The sequence below is a fragment of the Plectrocnemia conspersa genome, unplaced genomic scaffold (assembly GCF_051122295.1).
Source record: "Plectrocnemia conspersa isolate PC_06_02 unplaced genomic scaffold, ASM5112229v1 ptg000011l, whole genome shotgun sequence".
In the NCBI taxonomy this organism is placed as follows: domain Eukaryota; kingdom Metazoa; phylum Arthropoda; class Insecta; order Trichoptera; family Polycentropodidae; genus Plectrocnemia; species Plectrocnemia conspersa.
The window spans coordinates 19,250,079-19,269,739 of record NW_028277175.1 but is presented as its reverse complement, the minus strand read 5'-3'; the positions used below and the strand labels follow the sequence as shown (position 1 = coordinate 19,269,739).

The following is a 19,661-nucleotide window of genomic DNA, read 5'->3' as shown; positions in this document are numbered from 1 at the left end:
AACAAGAATCAAACATGCTATAAAAATACTGTAATATATTTTAATTCAAGCTTATTATATAATTGGAAGCAAATCTATTTAGAAAGTATTTAGATGTATTATTACTTAAATTTATAAAGAATTATAAGATATTGCTATAATAATAAATATAGATTTTATAAAAAAAAAGCAATTAAAAGTATCAATATAATTTTAATTTTTAAATAACTATTTTAACTTGCTGGCTAAAAAAAATTATCATGATCTGTATTTATCTGTATTTATCTAAAATATATCAAAATTCAATACAAACCAGTAAGAATGTCCATAGCTGCAACAATTGATACACAACTTGGAAGTATGAGTAATTTCTGTAGCTTCTGCAATTACAAAGTGTTTTTTTAATCACTGTTTTTTTGTCGACTTTAGTTATAATGACTATGTCTGTTAGTTAAATTTAAAATTATAACATAAATTTCGCAAAATGAGGCACAATTAGCCTTGTTCTTTTTTTATATAAAAAGGTAAATTTTATAAAACATCAAAACATGTGTACATGTGTTGGTGAAGTACAAAAGTTTAAGAAATAATACATAACTGTGTTTTTAAACTTTATCAGTTTTTAGTGTTTTCAGAAATTAAAAATTTCTAAATATTTCACTACAAATTTAAATAAATGTTCCACAAACAAATAACAAATATTAAGAAACAGGCTAATATATTGATACTCAATATAGCCATGACCTTGCTCATTGCATCTGTCGTATTCAAAGAAAATCGACTATGTTAAAAAGCAATTAGACTATCAATTTTTTTATATATTTAAAGTATAATACAACTAATACTAAGTGTATTTCCAGTGAAATAGTTAATATTCACTATGCTAATAATAAAATATATATGCTAGCAAAAATAAAATCTAAACCACAATACAATAGAAGTAATTTTTATTTTTATAAAATTTTTACACAAATAAAATAGGTTTTTATATTGAAAAATAATGCAAGCTATTAATAATATAATATATTCCATGCATCTATAAATCAATTATACATATTTGGTTCAAAATTGTACTGTATAATATTTTACCCAAAAAATAATAAAATATATTCACAATATGTATTATAGGTAGGCATCCTCAGTAGAATATCTTGACCCCGGGATATAAATATAGTTTTGCAAAACGTAAAGAAAAATACGTAGGAGAGGAAAATCGTAAATATATGTTTTTATTCAAACCTGCTTTAAATAAAAACATATAGTATAAAAATACTATGAATTCTGTATACATGAATGTGTATAATCGTCTTAATAATATTTTTGCATAATAATAATAATAATATAAATGCGTAAAATTCTATCGAACAATTCTAGTGCACGCCTAGCCGCGGAGCAGATTATACGTATAGGCTAGCTCTGTTAAACTATGTTTTTTTATATTATTTTTATGATTTTAATTATAAATAACACTCAAATTTATCCTCCAAAAATGTCGAAAGTATTTTTGGTGAAACATTGGAAAAAAACTATACTAAACACATATTATATTTATAAATAAATATTATATTTATATACGCCAGGGCTATCCATGAACTAAGGTCAATTTGTTATCATGTCACAACTACACACACAACTTTGATTTTAAATATATAAAAAGTTACCAGATCTCTTGTCAATTCATTATTTATAATATTAAGAAGTAAATATGTGGTGTTTTAAATGGCAATGGGTATTTTTATATGTATTGCCATGCATTATTGGAGCATATACACAAGGTTGCTAATATTTTTATATAAAAAATCATTAACTATCTAATTTAATTATATCTATGTATTTTAGAATTCGCGTTACATAACGACAGGTTATACAAATTTCATGATAAAGTAGCCACGTGGCAAGAAGCGAGAGAAATATGTATTTCAGAAAGTGCCTTATTAGCAATGCCTAGAAATCAAGATGATGTAGATGCGATTTTAAACGAATCAAAAGGAAACAATGTGTTCATTGGAATGCATAGCTTATTTGGCATAGGCGAATATGTTTCTATAAAAGGTAAATATAATATTATTATATAAATATATAGATTTCTGTATATATATTCATTTAATGTATGATATCTTATTGAAACACCGTTTATAGCTGCTTAATCATATTAATGCAGAGCTTGAAATAGTTTAAAATCGCTAAAAAAATAGTATGCTGTGTTTTAACTCTAGTTGTTTAATAACACAATAATTTTGAGCTTGTACTTTATCAGGAAACCCGATGCAATATTACTTCAATATTTGGGATGTCGATGAAGTTCATAATGATAATGAAAACTGCGTTACTTTAAAAAATAATGGTAAACTAATTGATACTCTATGCACTTTAAAGACGGCGTTTATGTGTGAAAAAGTATCACTGGTAAAAAATCCTGCTGTAGAAAAAGAATCAAAATGCCTGACTAACGACCGAGGTAAAGTAATATTTAAGTATATTTTTAAAACCATATATTTATAGCAAACATATTGATAATAATCCAACCTTACATTTTTATCAAAATTAAATTAAATTAATATAGTTTACATTTTTATTTTTAAGAATATTTTATAATATCTAATTATATTATCATGGTTTGTTTAGCATACATATTTGCTAAAAGTATAAATAAGTGCTACAAAATTCATATGAATATTAGAAAATGGACCGAAGCAAGAGCTATTTGCGAAGCTGAATTGGGACACTTGGCTATCATAAGAAGTAAGATAGAAGAAAATGCTTTAGTGGACATGTTTAACCAGCGAAAATATTCAGGTAGTTATGGACAATTTCCAAATATCGCTTTATTGGGCGTACATGATTTATTCGAAAATGGAAAATTCACAACCGTTTTAAGTAAGTATGTTATTAGAAAATAGTATAATCCTTTCGGTTCTTACTGTAAATTTATGCTTTCAGATGAAAATTTCAAAGATATAGGATATGGCAATTGGGATTCGAAGACAAGTAAACATCATTGTTTATCAATGGATAAAAAAGGAGCTTTTAAAGATTTCGATTGTAATGTTTCGGCTTTTTTCATATGCGAACAAAAAGCAAACCCACATACAATTGCATCGGTAGTAGAAGATAAACATGACAAGATTAGTATTCAAAGCTTTCATAATTATGTCATACATAATATCACCACTTTTACTGTAAACTCGAGATAACCCCGCAACGTATAATAAAAATAAATTTATATGAAATTGGAGCTTTTTACTGTTGTATGCGATAATATATTATATTTAAATACATTAAAAATATAAGCAATTTTTTTATAATTTTTTTAAGATTTTTAATAATAAACATTAGAAATATTTATAAGTGTTGTTATTAAAACTAATTTATGATTATCTACAAAAATAGCTTAACACACAAGCTTTTAATAAAGCTACTTTAAAATGCTTTAATAATACTGTAATTGACACAATAATATTTGCTACTATACTATAAATATTTGGAGACTACACTAATATTTTTTAAGCTTTTTTCTTTGAAAATTGGTGAATTTTTCGTGAAATATATAATTTTGTAAATTAAACAAGAGTCGTTACCGCATTTAAATCTACAATTAGAAGAATATAATAAAAAGGAAGGGTAAGGAAATACATCTATCAACAATTTAGAAGAATTTCAAAAAAATATTTGTAAGGAATTTTAAGGCTATGGAACATGAAACACATTTATTTATTTTTTAATTTATTAAGCTTATTGTTCTTTCACTAAACAAATTTAATTAAAACGTACATTTAAATATAAACAGAATACATATATATATAAGAAAAAATACAATGATTTTGTTCGTACCTTTGGCCAAAAACCAATCATTTGAAACGCAGAGTCTGTGGAATGTTTTTTTTCTCTGAAACACACAGAATGTTCTTTAGAAATAAAATCATACAGAATGTATTTTAGTAAAAAATAGATCCTAAAACAAGTTATTTATTTAAAAAATCATAAATGTCTTTCTATTACTATAACCCTGTATACCTAAACTACACCATGGTATTAGTTTTGTTTTCTATACAATATAATAAACGGTAATTAAGAGATAAAGTTATAATCTGGTTTTTATTACCGGAGCAAAGGTTTCAGCTTGCTCTGATCTAATCAAAATTGCGAAGCAGTAAAAAATATGTTTTTCATTTAGAAAGCTCTTATCAAAATATATAAAAACACAAGTTAACATAACTATCTCGTCAGTTCATCAGAACAAGCTGGACAGTTTACACTTATTACTTTTTGTTATATTCTGAAAAATTATGCAATTACCAAATTGTATAATATTATTTATTATATTAGGAGTAATAACAGAAACATTTTGCAATGGTAAGTTATAATATATAATATCACCTTAACATAATACATAATTTTTTCAATATTTCAGATTACGTATTTTACCCCAACGTGGGAATGAAGTATAAATTTTATAATAACCCAATAAAATGGTATGATGCTAAACTGAAATGTGAAGATGAAGAATCAATGTTAGCAATGCCCAAAAACGATGCTGAAGCTTTAGAACTGAAAAAAATATTCAATGAAAATTCGATTAATAATATTACCGGTTCTACGGAGCCTAGTTATGCATGGTTAGGGTTTCACGATGCTTTCGAAGAATCAAACTATATTACGTTAAACGGTGCATTTTTATTATATTTATGTATTAGTTAATTATTGTGAATGCTAAACGAACACATAATTTATTATGTAGGTGATTCGATGCAGAAATATTATCATAAATGGATGACCAGCAACCCGGATAATTCCTATGATGAAGATTGTATAACAATTCATCGATCTGGTCTACTTAACGACATGTCTTGTAATGATCTACTAGTCTATGTATGCCAAAAAAATGGTATTGAAGAGAAAAAAAGAGAGCCTTGTCTTAATGATAATTCAAGTGAGTAAATACGTTTTGATCAATATGATAAATTATAGATATTTATAAACATTTTAAAGTTTAAAATTTATTTACGATATAATAAAAAATTTTTGGTCTGAAAATGACAATTCTCTTTAATTATTTCTATTTGTAGGCAACAACCATAATACTTATATTTAAGCTTAGTACTAAAAAATGTAATATATGTAAAAAATTTATAACTTTATTTTGAATTACTTTGAATTTAAAAAAATATAGCATTATTAATGTTTCTCCACACTGTTAAAGAATATGTTAAAATTAGTCTAATTAGCCGTTTTTTATTTAGAATTTTATTTCTTGTAGTAAGCCCGTCTTTTCTATTAAATATAAGACAGCAAGCTTTTTAATGCAAAATTACAAAATATGTTAAAAATAAATAAGCCTAGGTATTTAACGCTGGATTTATTCTACTACATTACTGTTCACTATAAAAAAATATTCGAGATAATTCCGGCATTGTAGATTTTATATACATATTTCATATTTCATATTTCTGAAACGAGTACTTTTAAAAAAACGATGCATACCTTACTTACTTGACAATTAACCAAACTTTTAAAAATGATACTATTTAAGTATCATAGTCAAAATAAGGCTTTATAATATCAGGAATTAATTTACAATATTTGGGTAATAATGGTGTGGGTTTATGAATCGACTTGTGTTTGCATATTAAAAGTTACAGTTTTTGCTAAAAGTATATTATAACTTGTTGTAAAATAATTTAAATATATATTACAAATAAAAAAAATTGTAGAAAATTTTGCAAAAATTCTCGGAAAATATTAAAAAAAAATCAATTTAGATATAAAAATGCTCTGAAATAAAATAAATTCTGTAACTTATAATTTATTATATTTACACACATATATAGTATATGTAATATAGATTATATTCTATTTTTTTTAAGATAAAGAATATACGTACTATCCAAATGCTGGTATGTATTATAAATATTATGCTGAAAAATTAATATGGAGTGAAGCTAGGGTGAAATGCCAATCGGAAAATGCTAAACTAGCAATGCCGTGCAATGAAAATGAAGCAACGATTTTAACTAACATAACGAAACAATATCAAGAAAATCCAATTGGTATATTAATAAACTATCACGATATATTCAAAGAAGGAGAATATTTAATGGATAATGGTAACAAATTAATTTTATTCTTACATATATTTACTACAAAATAAAACATTGATTTTATATTAATCCCTAAGGTAACACAATTCAATATGCTTATAGTGAATGGCATAATAATGAGCCCAGTAATTTTAATGGCAATAATGTTGAAAACTGTGGGGCATTAATGAAAAATGGCAAATTAAACGATGTGTATTGTGAGAGTCCATGGGCCTTCGTATGTGAAAGAAATGTATTGAAGACAACTCATAGTTCCAAATATTCAGTAATAGATCCGGGTTTGTATTTAATCATATATTGTATTATAATAATAAATAATTTATATCATATTTTATTTACGGTTAATATCATATTGTGCATAAAATGCTTAAAGATGAAATATAATTATAGATTGCAATCCAGAAAATTAGAAATATAAATTTTATTTTACAATCGCAATATTATTATTAAATAATTTCAGTGACTTGTTCACATAACACAATAATTTTGATTAGGTTTTAAAAAAGGTCGTTCAGAAGTTTAAGAAGCAGCGCATAAATAACTTTAATATTAATTTTTGTGATCTGTATCGTATTTTCATGATGAAGCACCAGATATAGATTTTATTTTTTCGTCGTAATTTTTTACCAACCCTATCTATGTATTTTTCATATATTTCAGCTTATATATACGCTCCACAATTTTCAAAATATTATAAAATTCACTCGGAGCGACAAAAATGGTCCACTGCAAGAGCTATATGCCACGCTGAGGGCGGATACTTAGCCATATTAACAAAACAAGAAGAAATTGACTATCTTTATAATTTAATGAGAAAGCCTAAGCATGTGACGAAAGGAAAACATTTGATTGGCTACCACGACATGTTTAAACATGGAGAACCTAACACTGTTTTTGGTAAATTAATATATAATACATATGTTAAATATTAGGAATATATAAAATTATTAGTTCGTAAAAAAAATTGCGATCGTGTTAAATTAATATGTTTTATAAGTACGGTTTACTTTCAGAAAAATTTTATAAATTTAAATTTAGAGTTATTGTTTTTTTATTATGTTTTTAGGCGATCCAATGCCGTTTGCGAACTGGGCTGCTGGTCAGCCTGAAAGTAACCTGAAAGCAAATGAACATTGTGGAACGTTGCAAGAAAATGGTAGAATGCATTATACAAATTGTGACAATGAATATCCATTTATATGCGAAATAACAACGTATCAACATAATATTGGCAATGATAAAGAAGTATACATAAATTAAAATTACTGCTTAAAAACATTATTACTTTTCTTTTAATACTTGTTCTTCGTTAAGCTGATACGAATATTTTTTTTTTATTTGTAATGTATAAATATTTTATTTTTACATATGTAACATAAATAAAAAAAAATTAAAAATGTAATTTAATAAAAATTTTAATTAAAACAAACTATTTTATTTAAAAAATAAAAGTAGTACTATAAAATAAATGGGTTCTAATAGGTAAGATTAAAACTATGTAGATGTATGGCCTATTCTGCAATAACAAAAATGTATGTATATCTTTTCAAGTACGTGTATATATCTTTTTAAGCAAATACTTTATTTGCTAAGGCAAACTAGCATTACCAGTGTGTTTTTAAAAATGGATACCAATTTTTCCGGATAGCAATAAGCTATTGTTTAACCTTAAATGTATTCGTATAATCAACAATTGTGTTGTATTATTTAGTGAGTAACACAATTAATAAATAAAAATACATATGTTGGTACTAAAAATAAGTTTTATTTACAACAACAGTTTTTTCTCGCATATAAAAATAGCCCTAGTTCTGCAATTTTCATCGTTCAATCTTCCATCTCTAAACATTGTTCCGCAGTGCTCAAGGTTGAACGAATTATCTGGCTGTCCATGGGCCCACAATGAATATCCGCTTTGCAAAGGTTTTCCTGTGAAAATTTATTTATAAATGGACGTATGTAGAATATATTAATATATGATTATGTATTACTACCCACCATATACTGTCGTCCAAATTCCATGCCTTACCAAATCACTAAAACCTAAGTGAACGACTGCCCTGTTCCAAACCCCGGGATATAACAGGTCGGCTGGATTTACTATGTTAACCTTCCTGACAAAATATGCTGCTTCCTCAATATTCTTTAACACAGCCAAATCTCCACCTTCAGCCCTGCACCTTTCGAAAGCTTCGAACCAAGTATCAGGCGTGGTGTGAATTTTGTAACATCGTTGTAGAGTCTTTGAATAATGATAATCTAAAACAGTGTTTTTTAATCAAATATATGTGAAACCAGTCAACATATACATAATGTACATTTTGTTTTGTAAAACATCATATATTTGTAAATAAATAGCATTAATATTGTCTTTAATTAATATTTTGCTCTTTAATATGATCTAAAATAAATATATATATATGCAAAAACATATGTGTTTATTCCACATCTCCAACTGCTAATTAGCCATACTGTGTTATTGTTATATGAAAAAGTTTCTGGGAAATTTTAACGTTAAAATCTAAATATAAAATTATGCTGTATATAAAATAAAATTTAAGAGTTGAGTAAATCGATATTGCTTCGAAGTTATATATTACAATATATTACCTTGGTCGTATGTTTCACATTCAACGTTGAGTGGTAGATGCGCTACATTTTTCTTGCAAATGAACGTCTTCCTACCATGACAGTTTCCATTGTAAAATTTTCCATATCTGCTTATGACAACACAGTCATCTTTTTTGTCTCTATTTGGTTCGTTTATATCCCAATCTCTATACACAAACTCCTCTGGAGTACCTGTTGAATAAAAACACAAAATTAATATAAGCCTTTCTATGAATAATATATTAATACATCATTTATAAAAAACTACATGATGGCTATAAATTTATTACTATATTGTATATACCTACAACAAAATATACACAGCATTTGACTTCAAAATATCATATATTATATATGCTGGCAAAAATCTAATTACATGAATAGACTAGGAGATACTAAAGGGTAGTTATTTTTATACGTAATAAAAAATCAGCAATAATATAATATGTAATTGGTTTTATAATCAGTAATAAAAATATAGTTATAATTATTTTGCATAAGAAACTGAAACATCATTATAGAAATTATCTAATGATTGATATATGTATCATAAAAACATTATCATCTTATATTTTTCGACAAAAAAACTTAATACGATAATTCTGAAATCGATTTTAAAATTTGAATAAAATAATTTACATTCCAATTGATCATCTCAAATTTACGTTTGTATTAGCTTCTGTTTTTTATATAACATATGATTAGCTTATATAAATATTGAGCAATATAAACATCCATTATTTCCGATGTAGAAGGCCAAAGAAAAACATTACGTCATTATTCAATTCTTAATCCTATGTATTAAATGCGACAATTGATTTTCTACAATCATAACAGTGGAGTTGTTATTTAAGTTTTTTTAGAATTTACATTAGAATTTAACTTGCTATTAAAATTACTTATGATATGTTCTATTTTTATTCAACGAATTTTAGATAATCAAAGAGTTTGGGATTTGTATATAATTATGAATATAAGTTGCAGATAAAGATTGTGTGACCATAACGAATATAAAGACAAAAAATAGTCTTACAACGATTTTGCTTCATCAGAAAAACTTAGATTTATTTAAAAAATGGGAATTGAGTCTATGAAGATAAATATGAATAACTTACCGTCGATCGGCACGTAGTTTCCATGAGAGAATTTATCGTGCAATCCAATCCAAAGCAAAAATCTATCCTTGTCGACTAGTTCCATCGCCTCTAAAATTTCATTTCTGGAACTGGGTATGAAAAGTACAGCGCCATCCTCTTCGCACTCCTCTGCCGCTTCGAAGAAACTCTTTCTTGTATTGTACCATTTATAAAAAGACCTATACTTGTTTACGTATTTGTAGTCGTGGCGAAAAAACGCTGTTTCAAAAGCTACAATTCACATACATACATCGATTACTGTGACGTTTTAATTCCTGGATTTATTGATTTTACCTGAGCCGTGGTGCTGATGCTCTTTATCATCGCGATCGTGAATCCTATCAGCCGCTATCAGTAGGCATAGCTGAAATATCACCAAAATCTGAATGCGAACCATGTTGAAAATGGACTTGAACGATCCCCGGCCAGGTGGAGACTCACCTAAATCGAGTGACTGGTCAAGTTTTATATCACAACACTTGAATTACCGTTATGTGCGTAAATTAATGGAAATTTTAGGGTTATTACCCCCTTATTTAGCAAACTGTAAAACTAGTTTTTCCTGCTTGCGAATTTTTACCATTTTTTAAATCGAGTTTTTTAGTAATTAATTCGTATTTATAAAATATACATATTCATAAAGGTACTAGTCATAAATTTTGTAACTAACAATCTTAAAAATGTAAATAGCTATGATAAATAAAAATTCCTTGAATAGCTATTTTGTAAATAAAACTTACCTATTCAACTATTTTTATTCTGAATTTTACAATAAATGTATAATATTAGATAATGTATAATTTAATTCCATGATTATCATAAACCTAATATAGTATTATAATAATATATTTAGGTTCATGTATTTAATTATAGATTTTAAACATAATTTTTATCTACTATAATACATTGTTTTAATTTTTATTTTGGTAATAAAATGAACATCATTGTCGTTACAATTAATTTTCATTAAGCATTAGATGCCTAACCTTAATATTTAAATTTCTAATTAAATAATATAAAGTGTTAAACATAGATTTTTTATGCAAACAATGCATTTTATCATTATTTATATTTTATCATCATAAATAAATTTAATGTTTATAACTAAAAACAATGTTTTTCGATAGATCCTTTTACTATCATACCACCGAAATTATGATTTAATTATCGATAATTCAGATTATATTAAATAAAAAGCGAATTATGGTACAATAAATAGTATTTATTTTACTACATACACATACATACAAAAAAAAATTATTTATTTTATAAAAAGAATCTTCCAGAAACATATTTTTTACATAAACGTTTTTTCTGTTATAATAACGAAATTATTAATTAGGTAGTAAGCAATATAATTTGGAAACGATATCTTTATAAACTGATCATAGCTAGATTCAGTTTTCGACGTGTTTTTTATTGGTTATGATCGAATTGTTTCATTGTAAAATAATATCTATAAAACAAACATTTTTTTTAATACATTTATCAATCATAAGTCTTTTCGCATATAAACATCTTTCGCTTCCAACAAGGAACATCAGCCAAATGGCCATTGCTGACCAAAGCCCCGCAGTTTTCATTTCCTGCATAATTGTCCGGTTGTCCCTTGTTCCATTTAGTATACCCAGAATGCTCTAAAGGTTGTCCTGTAAGCGAGAAAGCAAATTAATGGCAATAATTTTCGATTCATAAATATTAAACACACCTTCGACGGTCATATAAAATCCTCTTCTGATCAAGTCGTTAAATCCTATGTACACATAATTGAGAGAATCTTTATTGAGTGCCTTTTTTATCATTTTGGATAAATGGCGAGCTTCTCTGTAGCTATTGACGATCGCTAAATTTCCACCTTCAGCTCTGCACACTCTAAAAGCATCGTGCCAGTCTCTCTTTACTGCGTGTATCTTGTAACAATGATCGAAATGAACATCGTATACGTAATCTGAAATGAATCCAAATGATAACATCTTATCTAATAAACTACCACAAATTTTACTTACGTGGATCATAAGTTTCGCACTCAGCGTTGAGAGAATTCTTCCCGATTGGTATACGACACATGAATGTCTTCTTCGAACGACATGCGCCATTATAAAATTTATAATCGCGACCCACGACCACACAATCGTCATGCGATTCGTCGTTGGGCTCGTTTTCTCCCCAATTTATATAAATCTGATCTTCAGGTCTGCCTAAATAAATTATCTTTCATGTATATATGTAAAATACTATTTTCATTTCATGCTTACCGTCTATTGGAGCGAACGTATTCTGTGCAAATTTGTCGTGTAGGCCGACCCACATAAGATCGTATTTTTTATCTACAAAATCGTATATCTCAGAAACTTCATCCAAGGATCCAGGTACCCAAAGTACAGCTCCTTCATTGGCGCATGTTTCAACAGCATCGAAAAAGTTCACCCTAATGTCGTGCCATTTGTAAAATCCATTAAATTTTTTAATGTAGGTGTAGTCGTTCCGGTAAAAATGATCAACAACTTTGTCCTCTTTGTCTTCTTCTCACAATAAAATTTTTACATAATTAAAATTATATAATAAATAAGCTAAGATTGATTCGATATTTTACCCATATGTGAACTAACAGAACGAAATACGTGTATTTGAAAAAACAACAATAACAAAATGTTAAATTCCTTCATTTTGATACGTTATTCGATCAACGTTTCGACAATAACTGGTGGAAAAATTCCGGTCAAACGTATTTATAAGTTGTTTTTTTTCAATGCTCATTTTTCATACATTGCTCTGGATAGAGTCAAACCTGTTTTATCTCTCTACTTAAAATAAAATATTTTATAATATAACACTGTACCGTTTTTAAATGTAATCATTAATGTGTACCTGTACTTAGATATTAAACATTATGTAACACTTAAGATTAAAAACCAATAAATATGCCACAAATTTTATTAACCATTTGTTTTATATTTTTCACAAAAATAAGTACATTTGACAATTCACGATTTAATATATGTTATATATATTTTATAATATAAATTCAATATTATATAAAATATGGAACATATTATAATAATGTTAAAAATTTAAACGGTAAAATTATACATACTTAATTATTTAATTAATTTACTAATGAAGATAAGGTTTATATTTTTTTTAACATGATGTCAAATCGGATTTAATCACATCGCGTTAGTTTAATGACGTTAAATGAATCAGCGGTGTTGGTTTTTTTAATATGTGAAATTATAAGTAAGCAAAACTAGAAACATCTTCATGTCGATCCTACATATTTGCGAACCTGTTTCATTTAACTGATTCATGGGAGTAACGTCTCATGTAAATTTAAACTGGTTTTGTGCGTATACGTGCGTATTCAGTGAAAATTAAACAATTTACATAATAAAAAAAATACATCCATCAATATAACTAAAAGGGGATGTAGTGATATAAATACGATAGGCCTAAGCTATGTCCTACCAGTTATTTGCGGATCGTTGGCCGAATAACGCAAATCAAAATGAAGATTTTACAATTTTTATTATTGATTCTTCCTTTTGTGCTTTCGGAAGATCATCATCATGGTCATTTAGAACACCATCATCATTCGCACCATTGTAAATTTTTTTATTCATTTTTTTTTTTTTTTGTTTTAATAATTTATTCTTTATTTGTAGCAACAATATTTGAACAATTTTACCGCAGCGACTACACTTTTATTGACAAATTTGACGGATTTTACAAATGGCACGAAGAAAGATTGAGCTTTTTTGATGCGGTGGAAGCGTGCTCTAAAGAAGGAGCCAAACTTTGGATACCAGAATCGAGAAAGGAGATCTATTCAGTATTTGAGTTTGTGAGTCCTAAGAGAGATCTGTTGTGGGTTGGATTGCACGACCGATTAGCAGAGGGTACATTTGCGCCCATCGATGGTAATTTCATATTTTTTTTACACATAAAAGAAAAAGTTCTAATGTAAACATGCGCTATCAGGTAGACAACAAAGCGAACTTTTCGTGAACTGGGCCGAAAACGAGCCAAATGATGAACGAACAGACAATTGCGTTGTAGTCGACCGAAACACAAAATACTACAACGGAAGGTGCAACGCCAAGAAAACGTTCGTGTGCATGATCGACGTGGAAAAGCTACCCCTCAATGTCGAATGCGAAACTTATGATCCTTGTATGTAGCAACATTCGATTACTTGTATACTATAATTTGTCATTCATGAAATATTTTTAGATTACCACTACAACGACGATCTCGATCGGTGCTATAAGGTCCACGGCGACTTGAGGGACTGGCACGATGCTTTTAGAATTTGCAGAGCCGAAGGCGGAAATTTGGCAATAGTCAACAGTGTTACAGAATCAGATTATCTGAAATATAGAATGTCCGTAACTCTCTCAAATGTACCGAGTCAACCATTACCCATTCACTTTTTGATTGGATTCAACGATATTCTTCAAGAAGGAGTTTACATGACCGTTGAAGGTTTGTCTCGTCATTAACACACACACACACACACACACACACACACATATATATATATATATATATTTATATATATATATATATATATATATATATATATATATATATATATATATATATATATATATATATATATATATATATATATATATATATATATATATATATATATATATATATATTTATATATAAAATGAAATTGCATAACAGGAGAACTTCTATCAAATACTGGATTTTACACGTGGGCAACAAACCAACCAGATGACAGAAATAATGAAGATTGTGGATCCATAAACACAGATGCTTTACTAAACGACATTGATTGTGCTTTACAGAATATGTTTATATGTGAAAAGAAATTTGACTGAGTCGATTATATGATACTAGTGTAGTTTAATATGTTTAACTTTTATTGAATTTTAATATAAATACATTTTATTAGCATCTCATCCTTTTTTATTTCTAAGAACCTTTCCAATGCAATTTTAAACTGTTTAAAAATTGATAATTATTACTTAACTCAATGCACGTAGCATTTAAAACAAAATTGAAGATATTCAATATAATCAAAAAATTAAACGCACATAATATGGCGATTACGGAGACATGGACCAATGATGGTTAAGAATATTTTTTTAACATAGAAGGTTATCGATCTGTCTTTGTATCAAAATTGAAAAGGGGCGGAGGATATTGTTTTTATATAAAAAATAATAATTATTATTATATTATTAATGAAGATAATATTTACTTATTCACTACCCTCGGAATCAATATGACAGGGATAGATCGATCGCCGTTAAATATTTACGTTGCTTATAGGGCTCCAAATTGTGTATATAATGATTTTTAGGCTTATCAAAAAATAAGTTAATAAATAAAAATAATATCATTATAAAATATTTATTTACGATTTAATTGTTATATATATTTTATAATCAAATACCAATATTATATAAGATATGAAACATATTTTAATAATGTTATAAAGTTAAGCGGTAAAATTATACATACTTAATTATTTAATTAATTTACTAATGAAGATTAAGCTTCTATTTTTTTAACATGGTGTCAAATCGGATTTTATCATATCGCGTTAGTTTAATGACGCTAAATGAATCGGCGGTGTTGGTTTTTTTAATATGTGAAATTATAAGTAAGCAAAACTAGAAACATTTTCATGTCGATCCTACATATTTGCGAACCTGTTTCATTTAACTGATTCGTGGGAGTAACTTATCATGTAAATTTATACTGGTTTTGTGTGTATCCCGAATCAAAAATTGAACAATTTACATAATAAAAAAAATGCACTCTGCAATATAACGGAAAGGAGATGTAGTGATATAAATACAAAACGCCTGAACTAAATCTTAACAGTTATTTGCGGATCGTTGGCCGAATAACGCAAATCAAAATGAAGATTTTACAATTTTTATTATTGATTCTTCCTTTTGTGCTTTCGGAAGATCATCATCATGGTCATTCAGAAAACCATCATCATTCGCACCATTGTAAAAATATTTTTTTCAATATATTTTTTTTTTTTGTTTTTATAATTTATTCTTTATTTGTAGCAACAATATTTGAACAATTTTACCGCAGCGACTACACTTTTATCGACAAATTTGACGGATTTTACAAATGGCACGAAGAAAGATTGAGCTTTTTTGATGCGGTGGAAGCGTGCTCCAAAGAAGGAGCCAAACTTTGGATACCAGAATCGAGAAAGGAGATCTATTTAGTATTTGAGTTTGTGAGTCCTAAGAGAGACCTGTTGTGGGTTGGATTGCACGACCGATTAGCAGAGGGTACATTTGCGCCCATCGATGGTAATTTCATATTTTTTTTACACATAAAAGAAAAAGTTCTAATGTAAACATGCGCTATCAGGTAGACAACAAAGCGAACTTTTCGTGAACTGGGCCGAAAACGAACCAAATGATGACCGAACAGACAATTGCGTTGTAGTCGACCGAAACACAAAATACTACAACGGAAGGTGCAACGCCAAGAAAACGTTCGTGTGCATGATCGACGTGGAAAGGCTACCCCTCAATGTCGAATGCGAAACTTATGATCCTTGTAAGTAGCAACATTCGATTACTTGTATACTATAATTTGTCATTCATGAAATATTTTTAGATTACAGCTACAACGACGATCTCGATCGGTGCTATAAGGTCCACCGCGACTTAAGGGACTGGCATGATGCTTTTAGAATTTGCAGAGCCGAAGGCGGAAATTTGGCAATAATCAACAGTGCTAGAGAATCAGATTATCTGAAACATAGAATGTCCGTAACCCTCTCAAATGTACCGAGTCAACCATTACCCATTCACTTTTTGATTGGATTCAACGATATTCTTCAAGAAGGAGTTTACATGACCGTTGAAGGTTTGTCTCGTCATTAACACACACACACACACACACATATATATATATATATATATATATATATATATATATATATATATATATATATATATATATATATATATATATATATATATATATATATATATATATATATATATATATATATATATATATATATATATATATATATATATATATAAAATGAAATTGCATAACAGGAGAACTTCTATCAAATACTGGATTTTACACGTGGGCACCAAACCAACCAGATAACAGAAATAATGAAGATTGTGGATCCATAAACACAGATGCTTTACTAAACGACATTGATTGTGCTTCACAGAATATGTTTATATGTGAAAAGAAATTTGACTGAGTCGATTATATTATACTAGTGTAGTTTAATATATTTAACTTTTATAGAATTTTAATTAAAATACATTTAATTTACATCTCATCCTTTTTTTATTTCTAAGAACCTTTCCAATGCAATTTTAAGCTGTTTAAAAATTGATAATTATGTTTTTAAATTAATAATAAGAAAAGGTCAGACAGTAAATTCATTTATAAATATTTTATACGTCACATTTGTACATCATTTCTTTATAAATAATGTATATTTTGTAAATTAAAATCGCATTGTTATCCCTAATATTCCATCATTAACCGGATTATAATAGATGCAATTATATAATTAAGTTTTTCAATCTAGAGGCAGATTTTATCGGTATACAAATAATTTAAGAAAATATATATATTAACCTTTTTAACTCTGCCGAGTTAGCATAGCCAAAGTTTTTTTACAGCTGTCAATATGCCACCATTGTGCAAAACAAGGATACAATGCACGGGAGGCATCATAAGATTCCCTATCGAGCTCGACGGTTTACCGTTACATTCTAATTAGAATCCAATACTATTTGCCTCTCAGCCATACACCGTGGGGGTGTTACCCTGCGCATCTAAAGAAATATTGACCATTTTATTTTTATTATATAATAATGCTCTTTACTTATAATAAATACAAATATGTTATTGCTTTTGGAAACAATAATAGTAGGAACACATTTAATAATGTCTATAATAATTATATTTATTTAAAAAATCTTTGAAATTCTGCGCAAAATTAAAAAAAAATCAGATACATAAGTAAGTAGCAAAATTATGGAATAAAGTTAGTGGTTAACAATCCAGAACTGATGCTGATCCCCTAGAAATAAAAGTGGGAGGGGTGTCGCACGCAACGAAGAAAGAGATAAAGCATGCTATTTCGTGTAACGGTACTTCGTCCAGACGACATGGGAATCTTATGAAGCGCACGGGAGTGCCCTCAATTGAACTCTCCACAAATCTGTGTAAATTGTTTTAAAAAGGATATGAATAGCGGTCATAAGTTAAGGCAGGCTGAATTTCCAACTTAATCATTCATTTCTCCGTATTACTTATCTCAATGCACATAGCATTTAAAACAAAATTGAAGATATTCAATATAATTAAAAAATTAAGCGCACATATTATGGCGATTACTGAGACATGAACCAATGATGATGAAGAATATTTTTAACATAGAAGGTTATCGATCTGTATTTGTATTAAAAATTGAAAAGGGGCGGAGGAATTTGTTTTTATATAAAAAATAATATTAATTATAAAATTATTAATGAAGATAATATTAACTTATTCACTACCTTCGGAATCAATATGACAGGGATAAATCGATCACCGTTAAATATTTACGTTGCTTATAGGGCTCCAAATTGTGTACATAATGCTTTTTAGGCTTACTAAAAAATAAGTTAAATAATATAATTTTAGGAGATTTCAACGTAGACATAGCAAAAAATACATACAACGTTAATGATTATATAACAATGATACAATATTAAAATTTTAATATTTTAAACTAATCTTTCAAAACATGGATTAACGCACTAATACCAATTAATTGAAAGACCATATTATGTCAAATTTTAATTTAATAAGAAAAATCTCTAATATCATCAACACTATAAGTAATTACAATATGCTGCTTATATTATAGAATATCTAAATAATATAAAAAAAATATCAAACAAAATTATACAAACTAAATATCACTCAAATTGTTGCACAAATATAAATTTAAAAAAAATAAGTTTGTCTTGATAAAATTCTCTTTTATAATTTTTTCAAATATTAATTTTACTTTAATTTACTTAGGCTATTGATTTAGGTAAAAAATTCAAAGGTGATAATTTTTTATGTAGGTTAAAAACAGCTAGAAAAGCTGCAAAACCAAGCTTACCAATGTTTTAGCGGGTTCTAGGACACTAACCCCCTCGACATTTACCCCCCAGACAATAACCCCCCGTCAAAACCCCCCTGGACATTAACCACCTGTACAAAAACCCCCCGAGCAAATAACCCCCCGACAATTAATCCCCCGACAATTAGCCCCCCGTGCCAATAACCCTCCTAACAATTAACCCCCGCCACGTATAAAGATAATACAGATATTACTTTACACGTTTCGTGACGCTCTGTTATACTTAATAAAAAATATAATAACGCCATTACCGAAGTTTAGCTGTATTATACATACATATGTATCTAGCCACGGGCTTCTTAAACTTTTTTCATTCACGACCCCATTTATGATTATGAGCTTCTTTGCAACCCCAGATACATATAAAATAAAGATATATAAATAATTTGTGCTGATTTATTGATTATGTAACAACATACATATTACATACATATGAAAAAATATAGTTTTAGAATTTGCTTAGAAACATACAAAAATATAAAATTTAAAATTGCACAAAAAGTTGTAAATTGTATTTATTATAGTTACAAAAATTATATGTCCTATTTATCATCAAAACTGCATTTTTTGCAATAACATAAATAAAAAAAAATATTGAGCAATATATATTGTCGCTGGAATATATTATAAGTATACAAAAATTAAGGGGAAAAATCGTTTTTTAATGAAACG

The 19,661-nt window shown here is 27.6% G+C and overlaps 6 protein-coding genes across 10 annotated transcripts; 4 read left to right on the top strand and 2 right to left on the bottom strand.

Moving 5' to 3' along the window:
- The first annotated feature begins 1,351 nt into the window (after positions 1-1,351).
- LOC148229818 (uncharacterized) lies at positions 1,352-3,209 on the top strand. 3 transcript variants are annotated; one of them, XM_088197953.1, is made up of 5 exons: positions 1,352-1,754; positions 1,819-2,031; positions 2,237-2,437; positions 2,605-2,856; positions 2,920-3,209. In XM_088197953.1, exons 1-5 carry the CDS (start codon positions 1,685-1,687, stop codon positions 3,171-3,173), a joined length of 990 nt encoding a protein of 329 aa, XP_088054079.1. In that variant the 5' UTR covers positions 1,352-1,684; the 3' UTR covers positions 3,174-3,209. The 3 variants fall into 3 exon arrangements, 2 of the variants coding, with proteins under 2 accessions (XP_088054079.1, XP_088054078.1); XR_015811412.1 differs by having other exon boundaries at positions 1,565-1,754; positions 2,660-2,856; XM_088197952.1 differs by having other exon boundaries at positions 1,594-1,754; positions 2,563-2,856.
- A 973-nt stretch (positions 3,210-4,182) lies between these two features.
- Positions 4,183-7,405, top strand: LOC148229817 (macrophage mannose receptor 1-like). The gene is made up of 7 exons (XM_088197940.1): positions 4,183-4,332; positions 4,391-4,645; positions 4,718-4,909; positions 5,844-6,083; positions 6,155-6,355; positions 6,738-6,974; positions 7,144-7,405. The coding sequence occupies exons 1-7, from the start codon at positions 4,266-4,268 to the stop codon at positions 7,335-7,337; spliced, it is 1,386 nt and encodes a 461-aa protein (XP_088054066.1). The 5' UTR covers positions 4,183-4,265; the 3' UTR covers positions 7,338-7,405.
- Positions 7,406-8,559: 1,154 nt separating this feature from the next.
- Positions 8,560-10,347, bottom strand: LOC148229816 (tetranectin-like protein). Its single transcript, XM_088197991.1, has 3 exons — positions 10,118-10,347; positions 9,803-10,054; positions 8,560-8,879 (listed from the first exon to the last, which is right to left on the bottom strand). The coding sequence occupies exons 1-3, from the start codon at positions 10,218-10,220 to the stop codon at positions 8,674-8,676; spliced, it is 561 nt and encodes a 186-aa protein (XP_088054117.1). The 5' UTR covers positions 10,221-10,347; the 3' UTR covers positions 8,560-8,673.
- A 677-nt stretch (positions 10,348-11,024) lies between these two features.
- Positions 11,025-12,629, bottom strand: LOC148229815 (C-type mannose receptor 2-like). The gene is made up of 5 exons (XM_088197973.1): positions 12,417-12,629; positions 12,079-12,345; positions 11,830-12,021; positions 11,532-11,771; positions 11,025-11,472 (listed from the first exon to the last, which is right to left on the bottom strand). Exons 1-5 carry the CDS (start codon positions 12,487-12,489, stop codon positions 11,312-11,314), a joined length of 933 nt encoding a protein of 310 aa, XP_088054099.1. The 5' UTR covers positions 12,490-12,629; the 3' UTR covers positions 11,025-11,311.
- A 561-nt stretch (positions 12,630-13,190) lies between these two features.
- LOC148229814 (C-type mannose receptor 2-like) lies at positions 13,191-14,754 on the top strand. 2 transcript variants are annotated; one of them, XM_088197960.1, is made up of 5 exons: positions 13,191-13,425; positions 13,486-13,740; positions 13,802-13,993; positions 14,054-14,305; positions 14,516-14,754. In XM_088197960.1, the coding sequence occupies exons 1-5, from the start codon at positions 13,329-13,331 to the stop codon at positions 14,671-14,673; spliced, it is 954 nt and encodes a 317-aa protein (XP_088054086.1). In that variant the 5' UTR covers positions 13,191-13,328; the 3' UTR covers positions 14,674-14,754. The 2 variants fall into 2 exon arrangements, with proteins under 2 accessions (XP_088054086.1, XP_088054084.1); XM_088197958.1 differs by having other exon boundaries at positions 13,191-13,740.
- Positions 14,755-15,581: 827 nt separating this feature from the next.
- On the top strand, positions 15,582-17,158 carry LOC148229813 (C-type mannose receptor 2-like). Of its 2 annotated transcripts, XM_088197957.1 has the most exons (5): positions 15,582-15,819; positions 15,883-16,137; positions 16,199-16,390; positions 16,451-16,702; positions 16,903-17,158. In XM_088197957.1, exons 1-5 carry the CDS (start codon positions 15,723-15,725, stop codon positions 17,058-17,060), a joined length of 954 nt encoding a protein of 317 aa, XP_088054083.1. In that variant the 5' UTR covers positions 15,582-15,722; the 3' UTR covers positions 17,061-17,158. The 2 variants fall into 2 exon arrangements, with proteins under 2 accessions (XP_088054083.1, XP_088054082.1); XM_088197956.1 differs by having other exon boundaries at positions 15,582-16,137.
- The last annotated feature ends 2,503 nt before the right edge of the window (positions 17,159-19,661 follow it).

Coding starts and splice junctions, on each gene's coding strand:
- LOC148229817 (XM_088197940.1), top strand. CDS start 4,266: ATGCAATTACCAAATTGTATAATATTATTTATTATATTAGGAGTAATA. Junction 4,910..5,843: donor TTGTCTTAATGATAATTCAA/GTGAGTAAATAC, acceptor ATTTTTTTTAAG/ATAAAGAATATACGTACTAT. Junction 6,084..6,154: donor AGAATATTTAATGGATAATG/GTAACAAATTAA, acceptor TTAATCCCTAAG/GTAACACAATTCAATATGCT.
- LOC148229815 (XM_088197973.1), bottom strand. CDS start 12,489: ATGAAGGAATTTAACATTTTGTTATTGTTGTTTTTTCAAATACACGTA. Junction 12,346..12,416: donor TTCTGTTAGTTCACATATGG/GTAAAATATCGA, acceptor TATTGTGAGAAG/AAGACAAAGAGGACAAAGTT. Junction 11,772..11,829: donor GTGCGAAACTTATGATCCAC/GTAAGTAAAATT, acceptor GATTCATTTCAG/ATTACGTATACGATGTTCAT.
- LOC148229814 (XM_088197958.1), top strand. CDS start 13,329: ATGAAGATTTTACAATTTTTATTATTGATTCTTCCTTTTGTGCTTTCG. Junction 13,741..13,801: donor TACATTTGCGCCCATCGATG/GTAATTTCATAT, acceptor ATGCGCTATCAG/GTAGACAACAAAGCGAACTT. Junction 13,994..14,053: donor ATGCGAAACTTATGATCCTT/GTATGTAGCAAC, acceptor AAATATTTTTAG/ATTACCACTACAACGACGAT.
- LOC148229816 (XM_088197991.1), bottom strand. CDS start 10,220: ATGGTTCGCATTCAGATTTTGGTGATATTTCAGCTATGCCTACTGATA. Junction 10,055..10,117: donor GCATCAGCACCACGGCTCAG/GTAAAATCAATA, acceptor TGTGAATTGTAG/CTTTTGAAACAGCGTTTTTT. Junction 8,880..9,802: donor AAACTACGTGCCGATCGACG/GTAAGTTATTCA, acceptor TTTATTCAACAG/GTACTCCAGAGGAGTTTGTG.
- LOC148229818 (XM_088197952.1), top strand. CDS start 1,685: ATGTGGTGTTTTAAATGGCAATGGGTATTTTTATATGTATTGCCATGC. Junction 1,755..1,818: donor TATTGGAGCATATACACAAG/GTTGCTAATATT, acceptor TATGTATTTTAG/AATTCGCGTTACATAACGAC. Junction 2,438..2,562: donor ATGCCTGACTAACGACCGAG/GTAAAGTAATAT, acceptor TTTATTTTTAAG/AATATTTTATAATATCTAAT.
- LOC148229813 (XM_088197956.1), top strand. CDS start 15,723: ATGAAGATTTTACAATTTTTATTATTGATTCTTCCTTTTGTGCTTTCG. Junction 16,391..16,450: donor ATGCGAAACTTATGATCCTT/GTAAGTAGCAAC, acceptor AAATATTTTTAG/ATTACAGCTACAACGACGAT. Junction 16,703..16,902: donor AGTTTACATGACCGTTGAAG/GTTTGTCTCGTC, acceptor ATTGCATAACAG/GAGAACTTCTATCAAATACT.